The sequence below is a fragment of the Hyla sarda genome, chromosome 4 (assembly GCF_029499605.1).
Source record: "Hyla sarda isolate aHylSar1 chromosome 4, aHylSar1.hap1, whole genome shotgun sequence".
NCBI classification, from domain to species: Eukaryota; Metazoa; Chordata; class Amphibia; order Anura; family Hylidae; genus Hyla; species Hyla sarda.
The window spans coordinates 224,445,656-224,461,243 of NC_079192.1; the positions used below are offsets into that span (position 1 = coordinate 224,445,656).

At 41.0% G+C, this 15,588-nt stretch overlaps 1 protein-coding gene across 3 annotated transcripts in view; it reads left to right on the forward strand.

Moving 5' to 3' along the window:
- CPNE8 (copine 8) overlaps positions 1 to 12,793 on the forward strand; it is a 517,377-nt gene extending 504,584 nt beyond the window's left edge. For 2 of the 3 annotated variants that reach the window (XM_056573670.1, XM_056573671.1), the window contains exons 18-20: positions 5,501 to 5,558; positions 7,241 to 7,314; positions 11,109 to 12,793. In XM_056573670.1, coding sequence (XP_056429645.1) covers positions 5,501 to 5,558; positions 7,241 to 7,314; positions 11,109 to 11,297 — 321 coding nt within the window. In that variant the 3' untranslated portion in view covers positions 11,298 to 12,793. The remainder of the gene's footprint in view (positions 1 to 5,500; positions 5,559 to 7,240; positions 7,315 to 11,108) is intronic. The other variant, XM_056573669.1, reaches the window with a different exon arrangement.
- The last annotated feature ends 2,795 nt before the right edge of the window (positions 12,794 to 15,588 follow it).

Here is a 15,588-nt window from a genome sequence, read left to right on the forward strand (position 1 = left end):
CCGGCTACATTTTTAGGTCCCTGCTTGCACACATATATTGATCCCTGTTTAAAAATTAATAAAAAATTTGTAATAAAAAATATACATTTCGTTAGATATAATTTTTTCCTTCACTACTGTATCTTTTTTATTTTTGTTTTCTAATGGTACCCTACGAAATATCCCCATCACTTTTTTGGATCGCTAAAGTCCAAAAAAGAATAAAAACTGCCGGCAAAAACGCCAAAGTTAAAAGCCACATGTCATTTTTCTTGCCGTTCCCCCCCCCCCCCCCCCCCCCAAAAAAAAAAAAAAAAACAGTAGTAGAAACTTAGCCTTATGGATGCAACAGATTTTACCGTGAAACTGAATTTTTCCTTGCGACTAAAAATATCGGGAAAAGTGCGACAGATGAGTTAATACCAAGTGAAGGAAAGGTTGGAAACACAAAAAAGAAACAGAGCCCGACACTCCACTCTTAGTAAACTAGGGCCATTGACTTCTAGAGATATAGGACAGAATTAAAAGAACACGCTAGCAATTCAGACACTAGAAGAGCAGAACCAGATGTAGCAACTGTGAATGCAGAGTGTGAATGTTTAGTTTTTTTTCAGGGCATTTTATATTTCAAGGTCATTGGTGTACAAATAAATATCAAAACGGCTTCAATATACAAGCATGAATGAAACTGGAAAGGAAAGGGAAGCATAAAACTTTTCAGACAGATAAAGAACACATTATATAACTGCCCTGGGAAGGAATTTTGAAGGGCCAATTTAACCCCTTAAGGACACATGACGTTCTCATACGTCTCCATTTCCGAGTCCTTAAGGACTCATGTGTTTTACCGGCCCCCCGCAACCATCTGGAGCGGAGCCGGTGCCCGATGCCTGCTGAAATCGTTCAGCAGGCATCGGGGCATATCGCCCAGGGGGGTCATGATGACCCCCCATGTCGGCGATGGCCGCAGATCGCTGGACAATTCAGTCCAGCGATCTGCGGCGATTCCGGGTCAATCGGGTCTCCAGTGACCCGGTGACCCGGAATTATTGGCTGATCGGGGCCGTCTCTGAACAGCCAGAGCCAGCAGGGGTGAGGTGGCACTGGTGCCACCTCACGATCGCCTTGATTCGTCAGCCGGATTACCAGCCGACCAATCAGGGCGCCTGCTGCGGGTGTCACTCCCGCAACCCGCTCCGCCCCTCTTTCGGAGGACGTGAGCGGGTGCGGGACGTGCACCCCGGGTGCTGGGGACCCCGATCCCCGGCGCCCCTGTTGGGATCGGGGCCCCAGGAGCAGCGGCGGCGGCAGAGACGACGAGGGACTGACCTGTGCGGCGAGGATCGTTGGAGGTGAGTGACAGCCTCCTGCTGTTGCTTAGCAACAGCTCCCAGCATGCAAAAAGGGCATGCTGGGAGCTGTAGTTATGCAACAGCAGGAGGCAGACCACCACAACTCCCAGCATTCCCTTATGGGCATGCTGGGACTTGTAGTTTTGCAACAGCTGGAGGCACATTCTTTCTATGGAAAAGTGTACCTTCAGCTGTTGTGTAACTACAACTCCCAGCTTGCACAATCAGCTAAAGTGCATGCTGGGAGTTGTAGTGGTGCATCTGGTGGTTGCATAACTACAACTCCCAGCATGCCCGTTGGCTGTCGGTGACTGCTGAGAGTTGTAGTTTTGCAACAGCTGAAGGCACACTGAGTTAAGTAGCAAACCAGTGTGTCTCCAGCTGTTGCATAACTACAATCCCCAGCATCCCCAGCCAAAGTATTATGCCTCCAGCTGTTGCATAACTACAAGACCCAGCATGCCCTTCCGCTGTCCGTACATGCTGGGGGTTGTAGCTTTTGCAACAGCTGAAGGCACACTGGTTGCAAAACACTGAGTTTGTTACCAAACTCGGTGTTTCACAACCAGTGTGCCTCCAGCTGTTGCAAAACTACAACTCCCAGCATGCACTGATAGACCATACATGCTGGGAGTTGTAGTTTTGAACAGCTGGATGTCCCCCCCCCCAATGTGAATGTACAGGGTATCCGGCTGCAAGTTTGAGGTGCGGCAAAATTTCTGCCGCAGCTCAAACTGCCAGCGAGAAACTACTGTGAACCCCCCGCCCGTGCGACTCTACCCTAAAAACACTACACTACACTAACACAAAATAAAATAAAAAGTAAAAAACACTACATATACACATACCCCTATACAAACTCCCTCGCCAATAAAAATGAAAAACGTCTGGTACGCCACTGTTTCCAAAACGGAGCCTCCAGCTGTTGCAAAACAACTACTCCCAGTATTGCCAGATAGCCACTGACTGTCCAGGCATGCTGGGAGTTTTACAACAGCTGGAGGCACCCTGTTTGGGAATCACTGGCGTAGAATACCCCTATGTCCACCCCTATGCAAGTCCCTAATTTAGGCCTCAAATGCGCATGGCGCTCTCACTTTGGAGCCCTGTCGTATTTCAAGGCAACAGTTTAGGGTCACATATGGGGTATCGCCATACTCGGGAGAAATTGCCTAACTAATTTTGGGGGGTATTTTCTGCTATTACCCTTTTTAAAAATGTAAAATTTTTGGGAAAACAAGCATTTTAGGTAAAAAAAATATGTATTTTTTTACATATGCAAAAGTCGTGAAACACCTGTAGGGTATTAAGGTTCAAACTACCGTTACGTTCCCCGAGGGGTCTAGTTTCCAAAATAGTATGCCATGTGTTTTGTTTTTTTTGCTGTCCTGGCACCATAGGGGCTTCCTAAATGCGGCATGCCCCCAGAGCAAAATTCGCTTTCAAAAAGCCAAATGTGACTCCTTCTCTTCTGAGACCTGTAGTGCGCCAGCAGAGCACTTTTCACCCCCATATGGGGTGTTTTCTGAATCGGGAGAAATTGGGCTTCAAATTTTGGGGGGTATTTTCTACTATTACCCTTTTTAAAAATGTAAACATTTTGGGAAAACAAGCATTTTAGGTAAAAAACATTTTTTTTTTTTACATATGCAAAAGTCGTGAAACACCTGTAGGGCATTAAGGTTCACATTACCCCTTGTTACGTTCCCCGAGGAGTCTAGTTTCCAAAATGGTATGCCATGTGGTTTTTTTTTTTGCTGTTCTGGCACCATAGGGGCTTCCTAAATGCGGCATGCCCTCAAAGCTAAATTTCCTTCAAAAAAGCCAAATGTGACTCCTTCTCTTCTGAGACCTGTAGTGCGCCAGCAGAGCACTTTTCACCCCCATGCGAGGTGTTTTCTGTATCGGGAGAAATTGGGCTTCAAATTTTGGGGGGTATTTTCTGCTATTACCCTTTTTAAAAATGTATAATTTTTGGGAAACCAAGCATTTTAGGTAAAAAATATATATATTTTTTTTACATATGCAAAAGTCGTGAATCACTAGTAGGGTATTAAGGTTCACTTTACCCCTTGTTACGTTCCCTGAGGGGTCTAGTTTCCAAAATGGTATGCCATGTGTTTTTTTTTTGCTGTCCTGGCACCATAGGGGCTTCCTAAATGCGGCATGCCCCCCAAAAACCATTTGTCGCTCCTTCCCTTCTGAGCCCTCTACTGCGCCCGCCGAACAATTAACATAGACATATGAGGTATGTCCTTACTCGAGAGAAATTGGGTTTCAAATACAAGTAAAAATTTTCTCCTTTTTACCCCTTTCAAAAATTCAAAAATTGGGTCTATAAGAACATGCGAGTGTAAAAAATGAAGATTTTGAATTTTCTCCTTCACTTTGCTGCTATTCCTGTGAAACACCTAAAGGGTTAAAACACTTATTGAATGTCATTTTGAATACTTTGGGGGGTGTAGTTTTTATAATGGGGTCTTTTATGGGGTATTTCTAATATGAAGACCCTTCAAATCCACTTCAAACCTGAACTGGTCCCTGAAAAATAGCGAGTTTGAAAATTTTGTGAAAAATCGGAAAATTGCTGCTGAACTTTGAAGCCCTCTGGTGTCTTCCAAAAGTAAAAACTCATAAATTTTATGATGCAAACATAAAGTAGACATATTGTATATGTGAACCCCAAAAAAATATATTTTGAATATCCATTTTCCTTACAAGCAGAGAGCTTCAAAGTTAGAAAAATGCAAAATTTTCATTTTTTTCATCAAATTTTGGAATTTTTCACCAAGAAAGGATGCAAGTTACCATAAAATGTTACCACTAAGTTAAAGTAGAATATGTCACGAAAAAACAATCTCGGAATCAGAATGATAACTAAAAGCATTCCAGAGTTATTAATGTTTAAAGTGACAGTGGTCAGAATTGCAAAAAACGCTCCGGTCCTTAAAGGAGTAGTCCAGTGGTGATTCAGTGGTGAGCAACTTATCCCCTATCCTAAGGATAGGGGATAAGTTGCAGATCGCGGGGGGTCCGACCGCTGGGGCCCCCTGCGATCTCCTGTACGGAGCCCCGACAGCCCGCGGGAAGGGGGCGTGTCGACCTCCGCACGAGGCGGCGGCCGACACGCCCCCTCAATACAACTCTATGGCAGAGCCGAAGCGCTGCCTTCGGCAATCTCCGGCTCTGCCATAGAGATGTATTGAGGGGGGGCGTGTCGGCCGCCGCCTCGTGCGGGGGTCGACACCCGCTATCTCGGCGGAGAGCCGGGGCCCCGTACAGAGAGATCGCAGGGGGCCCCAGCGGTCGGACCCCCCGCAATCTCAAACTTATCCCCTATCCTTAGGATAGGGGATAAGTTTTTCACCACTGGACTACCCCTTTAAGGTGTAAAATGGCCTGGTCCTTAAGGGGTTAAGGATGCAAAGTACACAAAATTACAGCAGTAATACAGTCCCGGACAAAAGGATATACTGTATAAAGAACTGTATATTTCTTAGTTTAGATGACCTGTCAGAACATCTGACATCTATATTTTAGTAAATATGTGTAGTTCCCAATGAAATAACAATTCTGGAACCTCCAAATCCTTTTTGGATAATGGAATCATTTAGCCATAATTCTTCTATACATATAATATAACTATCCAGCATTATCTGTTCTATTTAAAGATTTTTATTTGAAAGTACATCCATGTTTTTATAAAATTTAAACAGGGACCCAAATGCTCTACTCAACAGACAACATCTTTCCACAATTTTAGCCTTGTAAAACCAGCTACTAACTATTTACCGTAATCAGATTATATGTGCACTAAGAATTCTGGGTCCTCAGCAGCACCTCACAGTAAGGAAAATCATAGTATTTATTTCCATAATGGATTGCACAATTACAATGACAATTAAATCAAGTGTGGGTTTCAACTTGGCACATTTTGAGCAAAAGCCAGAAATTAATCCAACAGGAAGAAGTATAGGTCCTTACTTTATGTTTCCCATTTTGAATATACATTTGGCAATGACTTAGAAACTGCAGTGGCAGTTGACCAAAAAACAAAAGTTGAAACCCAGTCTTATGCAAGCACCTACCTAACCTTCTTAAATGTACCTTTATATGCATTCTACTTACTGCTATGATTGTTTTCATATATACTATTGTTTTCTTTAAAGGCTTCCAAGCTTCCTATGTCCATTATTATTGTAGGAGTGGGGCCTGCAGAATTTGATGGTAAGTTTTATTTCTTGGACTCTGCAACACAATACAGATTGTATTTTTAAGATAAATTGTAGAATTTTTCAATTTATAGTATTGAAACTCTCAACTTTATACTCTTTTAGATAAACATATGTTTCTTAAAATCTCAGCTCTCTAAACACCATAATACGGTGATTAATAAAAATAGTTCTTTTTATTGATCACTGTTGCGATGTTTGGAGAGCTGGGATCAAAGCTGGGACAAAACCTGATCATTATTTTCAGTCCCTAAGGTTGTAAGGGGCCATCTAGTGCGCTCTACACCATAACTGATCCTGTACGTATAAAGTTATAAATGACATTGACTAGTTTGGTGAACTACCCTTATTGCACTATGTTTGTAAAATGTCTTCAGAATTTTAAAACTATAATCAGCCAAGTGCATTTTTACAAGCTAGTTTATACTGTATTTACAAATGGAAGTTAAATGTGCAACTGACAGTTAATATGGCAAAATCCTGGCCACAAGCTTACTATGTAAATCAATCAATATATAGTGAAATATGTCCATACAGGCATATGTGTTTATTGTAATTTTTTTCTTTCTGTCTGGAAAATGTTTTTGATGAATTTATATTGCGAATGCTACAGAAAGGCCACTACTGTCTGCTGCACATTGTAAGCCCTTATGTTGCCTGTATAATATGATGTGCCAGTTTTGTTTTGTTTTTTTTTGTTACAAAATTGAAGTTCACTATTTGTATTAAAGTTTATAAAATGGAATTTTTGACAGCGTCACAGATTACTTTTTTCCGTGTAAAACAGAATAAAAAAATTATTTCTATTACCTTACCTGGAAATTTTCCAGCTTAGGTTGGTTTCACACCTGTGTTGGAGGTTTCAGAGGTTCCAGTAGAAGATTCCATCGACCATAAAAAATAAATAGTGCAATATGATGCATTGTTTTTTTGTTTATGGTAAAATGTCATACAGCATGCTGGAAATCCAACAGACCCCATTAAATCATGAGATGTTTGTCTCTGGCATGTAAGGCTGGGTTCACATATGTCCGGCATCTGGCATAGGTGAACTCAGACTAGAGCTGGCCACAACTGATGACACGTTGCCATCAGTTGTATGGCATCCGGCATCCATTGTTTCTGTCCAGTGCTCTCTGGCATTTCCATCCATCCAGCGTCAAAATTGAGAAGCTAGATGATTATGAACTGTCCCGATCAAATCAATGGGATCAGTTCTAGCATGTTTTCCTCCGGTGCACGCCAAAGGGAAACTGTGCCGGACAACTAATATATGTGATATAAGTTATCTGGCCAAACAGCTTTTCTTTTTCACAACACTCGTGTGAACCCACCCTTACTGGTAATTGAAACACACAGATTTTCAAATACTGTAGCAACATCCCTTATATCCCTTATGTAGGGCCTAAGTTTCAACATAATGTTCAAACCTATAAATACAGTACATTTTGCTTGTAGATGTGCATTGTTACAAAAAATAAAATGTGTTTCTTTAAATTTGAACTTCAAGAGACTTTAATTAGATTAATAAATGTACAATTGTATTTTGTATTCTATAAATTTAATAAGATATATATATATATATATATATATATATATATATATATATATATATAATTTTAATTGATCTACAGTTTGATGCATAAAAATAACATGCTCTACTATTTTATTTCCAAGCAATGATAGAATTAGATGGGGATGAAGTCAGAGTTTCATCAAGAGGACGGTATGCAGAAAGGGACATTGTACAGGTAAAGATGCAGAATTTGGAATAGTTGCCAAATACAGTGATCCATCACGTTACAATGGCCTCAAGTTACAATATGTTCAACATACAATGGTCTTTCCTGGACCTTTGTAACTTGAAACCATACTCAACATACAATACCACAGATAGTCCAGATATGCATGTATAGCTAGAAGATCTGACCAATCAGTGTATGTATTTTATTGGTAAAATATCCATATTACTGAAGTGCATGCACTGAGTGGCTGACTAGTAGCATTTCTCTATGGTACAGAGCAGTACTTCATGTTCTATACTGTCCTATACTATTGTGAATTTAGAGACCACTGTACTGCTTTGTGCTCTCCATCTAGTTCTCCATTTGCGGCACCAATGCCAATAAGAAAATGTTATTAGATATTAGCCTTGCTAAAAGTCAATAGCTTTCTACATAATTCCATAACCATTATATGGCTGAAGATGGGAAGACCAGCAAGTTGAAGAGCCTAAGACTTTATACACTTCAACTTGCTTCACTTATATACCTATTATCATGTGGAGACTCAGTACAATACAGTTGCATTCTACCATAACACATCTCTAAACGTGACATATTTTGAAATGACATGAGATGTTAAACATGAAAAAAACATACACATATATGTATGTTCAATAGATTCCTTGACAGATGCCAACTGCAAGACTTCCATTGGCTTCCATGTTACAGTGGCCCATAGGCTTCCATGTTACAGAACACATAACCATAGGCTCCTATGTTGAAAAAAAGGATATAAGTTTTACATATAGGTTTATTTTCATGGATGTTTGTGATGGATGCTTCTGATGAATGCCACCCATCACCCATATTCTTCAATAAAAAAATATATTTAAGTTTAAAGGGGTATTCCAGGCCAAAACTTTTTTTCATATATCAACTGGCTCCGGAAAGTTAAACAGATTTGTAAATTAGGAAAAAAGGGGTGCAAGTGCAGCTCACAATTAATGTGTAGACACTGCCTGAGGTCAACAGGGCATGCAACTATACCACAGCTGCAAAAAATAACAAAATATGTATAGAAAAATATTGCCCGGACCTTCCAAGGTAGTGTAATTTGATTGAATAAACAATAGATAACTGGGTCGTACTCCAATAATAATTCAATAGTTATTTATTTAAAATGTATAGTGCATTACTCCTCACAGGGCCCTTGTGAGAAAAAACACATATAATAGATATACAAAATTAGATATACAAGATTAGACGATCTTGAAATGTAAAAATATTATAAAAATATATCACTGGCATATAAAATAGCTCTATATAGACAAATTCATATAACGTATTTAGGGTATTGTAAAGGTATGGTATAAATGTCCTTTTATGTGGCAATTATAAATCAAAGTGGATACTCTGTTACCGGTCCTGAATGATGTGGCTCTGTCAGCTCCCGTGCCCAGATAGCGGTCAGCGATCTTAGATAGTGCTGTGGCTTTAACTCTCAAGGTCCAGGTGTTATGCGGTAGTGGTCGTCCCAGGCTGGTGGCACTGGCAGGCGCCGATGGTGAATTCGCCGGGAGGCCGTGCGCTAGCAAGCGCCGATGGAAGATTTGTCAGGAGACCAAGCGCTGGCAGGCGCTGATGGTATCGATCTCCTCACCGCTGGACTTGGAAGCCGGAGACTACACGCTGGGTAGATGGAGTTTGCCTCGTGTAGATGGCGTGTGACGTCAACTTGAGCCGGCTCAAGTTGACGTCACACGCCATCTACACGAGGCAAACTCCATCTACCCAGCGTGTAGTCTCCGGCTTCCAAGTCCAGCGGTGAGGAGATCGATACCATCAGCGCCTGCCAGCGCTTGGTCTCCTGACAAATCTTCCATCGGCGCTTGCTAGCGCACGGCCTCCCGGCGAATTCACCATCGGCGCCTGCCAGTGCCACCAGCCTGGGACGACCACTACCGCATAACACCTGGACCTTGAGAGTTAAAGCCACAGCACTATCTAAGATCGCTGACCGCTATCTGGGCACGGGAGCTGACAGAGCCACATCATTCAGGACCGGTAACAGAGTATCCACTTTGATTTATAATTGCCACATAAAAGGACATTTATACCATACCTTTACAATACCCTAAAGACGTTATATGAATTTGTCTGTATAGAGCTATTTTATATGCCAGTGATATATTTTTATAATATTTTTACATTTCAAGATCGTCTAATCTTGTATATCTAATTTTGTATATCTATTATATGTGTTTTTTCTCACAAGGGCCCTGTGAGGAGTAATGCACTATACATTTTAAATAAATAACTATTGAATTATTATTGGAGTACGACCCAGTTATCTATTGTTTATTCAATCAAATTACACTACCTTGGAAGGTCCGGGCAATATTTTTCTATACAGATTTGTAAATTACTTCTATAAAAAAAATCTTAATCCTTCCAATAGTTATTAGCTTCTGAAGTTGAGTTGTTGTTTTCTGTCTAACTGCTCTCTGATGACTCATGTCCCGGAAGCTGTGCAGTTCCTATGGGGGATATTCTCCCATCATGCACAGCTCCCAGGACGTTACATCATCATTGAGCAGTTAGACAGAAAACTTCAGAAGCTAATAACTTTTGGAAGGATTAAGATTTTTTAATAGAAGTAATTTACAAATCTGTTTAACTTTCCGGAGCCAGTTGATATATATAAAAAAAGGTTTTGCCTGGAATACCCCTTTAATGTAAGTTTTTTAATGTACAGTTCAAAATTGTATAACTTAAAGGGGTACTCCGTTACCTTGTTGTCGGAGCTCCGCTTTCCAGCGTCCTGAAGTTATTGTTCTGAACGATGTGTATGCGGGCTTCCGTGTTCAGGGCCACCCCTCGTGATGTCACGCCTGCCCCCTCGTGACATCACGCCTGCCCCCTCAACGAAAGTCTATGGGAAGGGGGTACGAGGGGGGCGGGCGTGACGTCACGAGGGGGCGGGCGTGACGTCACAAGGGGCGTGCGTGACGTCACGAGGGGCGGCCCTGAACACAGAAGCCCGCACACACATCGTTCAGAACAATAACTTCCGGACGCTGGAAAGCGGAGCTCCGACAACAAGGTAACGGAGTACCCCTTTAATACAGTTCAGGAAAGATTATATTTGGATACTTTTGTAGCTTATGAAGCTCAAGTTCTATAGAAATAAATCTGAATAGTGCATAAGGGAGAGAAAGTGGCAGCATTTGTTGAGTAGCTCAAGATTTATTCACAATATACTATTAATACCAATTAATCTGCCAATTAAGCTTTATTTTCTTGATAGTGTTAAAATATATGCAGTCTTTATCAATAATGAGGCATTAAAGGAGTAGTCCGGCGTGCACTTTTTTCATTTTATCCCATCCGGGCTGCAAAATAAAAGAAAACACACTTTCTCTTACCTGCCAACGAGCCCCCGGAGCTCCGGTACACTCCGGTACAGGTGTTCGGTCCACGGGCTGTATTCTTCTTACTTCCTGTTAGCCCGGCACGTCACACGGAGCTTCAGCCTATCACCGGCCGCAGCGATGTCCCGCCTCGGCCAGTGATAGGCTGAAGCTCCGTGTGACGTGCCGGGCTAATAGGAAGTAAGAAGAATACAGCGCAGGGACCGAACACCTGTACCGGAGTGTACGGAAGCTTCGGGGGCTCGTTGGCAGGTAAGAGAAAGGGTGTTTTCTTTTATTTTGCAGCCCGGACGGGATAAAATGAAGGGCGCACCGGAGTACTCCTTTAAGAGACAGAAATTTACACAGTGTCATTTGTTTTTGATCTTGGGCATTTTGTTCTCACTACAGTTTGTACCTTTCCGTGACTACATTGACAGAACCGGAAACCATGTACTAAGCATGGCAAGACTTGCCAAGGATGTCTTAGCCGAGATTCCTGACCAGTTTCTCTTGTACATGAGATCTAGAGGATTCAAGCCATTTCCAGCTCCACCACCATACACACCAACTGGGCACCTATTACAGACTCAAATTTGACTCATGTACAGTTCTGCAAGCTGGCCAACTTCAAAGTAAGGTGCACTAAAACTGAACTATGGACAGACCTGTTTGTGTATGTGGAAAAATATCCACTTTTTGGATCTAGAAGATTCGGTTTACAGACCAAAACTGTAAATATGAGTGAAAGAGAAAATAGAAAGATTTTAATACTCGTCAGGAAAAAAAAAACGGTTTCCTATCTGAGTCTTATTTTTGTGATCATTAATTTTTATTCGAACTGTTTGGGGAAGCACAAATCACACTTTTAATCCAAACGTTATTGTTCTCCCTGGCTGAGATCAATTTATGTGGGAATGCAATTCCTTGGTGTCAATGTTTACATGTTACTAATTTTTAACTTTCAGTACTTTTGTAACTATTCTTAATCAAAAAAAAAAAAGTTTGAAGTTGTAGAAAATCCAGTGTCTTCTACCTGGCAATAAATACAGCCGCAAAAAGCAATATCCCTTTAAGGATTTCTTACACAAACTAAGAGTCATGGAAAAGTTCATGCATGAAGGAAGAGAAAACCCTGAACTCTGGCACTTATTACCACTCATAAGATGAACCATAGCTTAACATATATAACTCTGACACAGAAATTCGAGAATTCAGAGAACCTTAAACAATTAATATAGCAATTTAATATAATCTAGTCTTAACATGACGTTATAGGATTAACATAGTCAATGTCAAGTGAAGAGAAAAAAATTTTACATGCCTGAAAGACTGTTTTCTTTTATTAATTTTTTTGCTTTTTATTGTTTTAACAAGGTGCATGGTGTCCTAATCTGTGTGTCAAAAAAGAGAACTCAACATATTGGGGTTTATTGTTAGAACCTAATCACATTAATGCCATAGTGTATGGTCAGATAAAAACATGTGAACACGCGAAGATATGTTGAGGAACCTGTCTTCCATTGCTCTACACGAGTAATGCTAATGCAGGACTTTAGAGCGCTGATGCGTCAGAGAAATGTGTGAGAAATGCATGAGTGTGTAACTCTATACACAAGAACTATGTTTACTAAATTACCCAAATACTTATATATACTCTTGTTCATATATAATGATACAATGTTTTTTGCATGTACAGTTTTTACGGAATATTACACAGTTTTGTGCTACTTTGTGTCAAATACAATACAGTATTCTAGAACTAATGGCCTTAAACACACACCCAGTTCCTCAAAATGATTGTGAATTGCCTTTAAATGATGGAAACTACTCTATCTTTTGTGTCAACCTCATAACTGCTTTGTAATGTAATTTTCTTTGCATAATATATGCATAAATATTTTGTCTATTTCTATGATGTACTGTTCGAAGAGAATTATTGTAATTACCCCTTTCTTTTGTAAGCATGGTAACAGGTATTTTGCTGAATTAAATTATATCTGCAATTTTAGAAGATATATACTTATGTAATGCGATATATACATTTTTTATTAAATTGACTAAAATGACTGAAACACTTTTGCAATAGATTTCTTTTTGTGCATGATGAAAATTGGAAACATTGTAAGGCTTTAGAAGAGTTATGCAGCCTGGAATTTCTCATTACTAAATGACGGAACATGAAATGGCCTTATAAGAATATGAAGAGGTTAAGGGCGCAGTATCAGTGAACCTTTTTATAATTAAATAAATCAAAGGATTTTAGAAGACTGCTTTGTGTGCATACATGTGGAACAGCAATACTAGCAGAGGCACATAATTATTGGATACATTTAAAGGATATATACTGTGTATACAGTTCTTTTCACAGACTTCAAGCAGACCTGTCAGTAGATTTCTAGGGTATAAAGTTAAGGGGGAACATGTATAGAGATTTTGACCATAAAAAGCATTAAAAAAAGATATGCAAATTGGGCTTTGGAGCCCCCTGTCCATTCACCTTGGCTGCTAGAGTTCAGCACATTAAACCATGCTCTTATGTCTGGGCACTGATGTTACATCTTTTTTGTCATACGCCCTGGTGTTCCTTTACTTTACTTCTTAGACCATCTTGCTTATGTCTTTGTGGCTGGTGGGATGAGGTCGCTTCCAGTGTGACAAATCTTATTGGTTTATCTTTAGGTATACTGGTATCAGTATCAATACTGGACATTTGCATGAGTACTTGTACTCGTGCAAATGTCCCCGATACCTCATCCAATTCCCCCATCTGCAGGAATGCTCTAAATACCCTGTCCTTAAGGGTTTCTGTTTGTTGGTAACATCCAATGTAAACCAAAATTATCATCTGTGAAATCTATAGGGGTTGTTTGGAGCTAACATTTATTTTGTTATATATATGCCATCTTCTGGTCCCTGTTTGTCATTTTTTGTTCACTGTGGCCAATGATTGTCTGAGCGGCATTAACACATTAAAGGAATTAGGAAACAACTGTGATAAACCGGGGATACATCAGAATGGCAGCTGCAAGGGATTGAGGTTGGTGAGTATCACCTCTTTTTATTTTTACACCTCACCCAATCAAAAAAAATGGCATCCCAAGACAAACTGTTTAACAATGAACAGTCATTTTATCCAACCATTGACTGTTATTGTTGCTTGTGTTCGAAATTTTCTGCTGATTTACAAAAGATCTTTTATCTATGAACGATTTGTCAATTTTTTTCTCAGAACATTCCCAGAAAAATTGCTCATCCTTTGCCCGATATCAATGAACATGTATATCTGAGCTACTGTAATACTAAGGATGAGCGAATCGAATCAGACGAATCCAAATGCTGTCCAGGCTCCAGGGCATCTAAAATGACGGATCCACATGTGAGGACATGGTGCAAGGAATCCTGGGAAGGTGAGAACAATGGTAGGCGAGATGACACTGAATCACATGCAGGATGCAGCCAGTCACCCCTGTGATGTCACAGCCCTATATAATTGGCAGTAATCTTGCCAGTCACTTCAGCCTTTCACTTCAGAGAGATAGATAGGGACAGACAGCGATGTGTGTTGCACAGAAAAGCTTTTTCCAGCAGCGATTAACCTCCTAGTCAAGTCAGCGTTCTGTTGCACAGAGAGAGGGACAGAGAGCAGTGTGTGTTTCACAGAAAAGCATTCTTACTGCAGCGATTACCTCCGAGTCACTTTCTACAGCGTTCTATTACAAAGAGCAAAGTGTTGCACAGAAAAACAGCAGCGATTCAGCTCAAGCACAAATCCTGCCTAGAAGAACTGATAGGGAAGTGATTGAGAGAGAGAGTGCAATTTTGGGTGTAGTACACAGTGACTGTTAGCTGTAGCACTGGTTTGCACTGCTGGTGTGCGCAAATACTTTTTTAAGCGTACTGTAGCACATTTTTGGGCCCTAATAAGTGCATAGCACATAAGTACATCTAAGTGGTGTACTATTTTGTTCCTGTTAAAGTCTCAAGGGCCTAGATACTGTGAAAGGCCAGGCAAAAGTACTCACTGGCTTGTGTTATACAGAAATACTTTTTAAAACGTATTGTAGCGCATTTTTCTGCCCTCATAAGTGTATACCACATACGTACATCTAAGTGGCGTACTATTTTGTTCCTGTTAACGTCTCAAGGGCCTTGCTATTGTAAAAGGCCAGCCAAAAGTACACATCTGCTGCTGTTCTAGACAAATACTGTTTTAAGCGTAGTGAAGCATATTGTACTCCCCTCATATACGTACTAAGTATGTCAGGCAGAGAAGTGCCAGGATGTGCACAGAGGAGTTGCAGAGGCCTAAATTCATCAGGAGCAGGCAGAGGTTGCAGCAGACTAGGGGCGAGTGGTATCAGCTATCGGTCGTGTCTCGACCAGCAACCCATCTGCTGTCATCGATTGGTTAACACGGTCAACCACTTCATCACAAGTGATATCTGATACCCCCCAGTCAACAGTAGGTGGGTTCTTCAGACACAACCCTCAGTTGGCATGGCCTGGGAGCAGTCTCTGTCCTCCCATTGCCTCTGTCCTATGCTGTTCCCTCCCCTACACAAGTATCTTATGCTGGGGGTTCAGCTCCACTATTCAGTGAGGACGATCTAATAGAGGACAGTCAGCAGCTGCTGCCCAGCCAAGAAGAGGAGGAGACATCCGCCGCTTCCTCCGCTAGGCGGGCAAGAAGTGATGAGGAGAGTGACGTGGGAGGTGGTGTTGCCAGCATTCAGGGTCCTGAAGCAGACACTGTTGAGGAACCTGAGAAGGACATCAGTGAAAAGCAGACACTTGTTGATGATGATGAAGCAGATTGCAATTGGGAGCCGGGTGCAGAAGGGGCTTCATCATCATCAGGAGAAGAGGGTTGCAGGTTGCCCATGAGGCA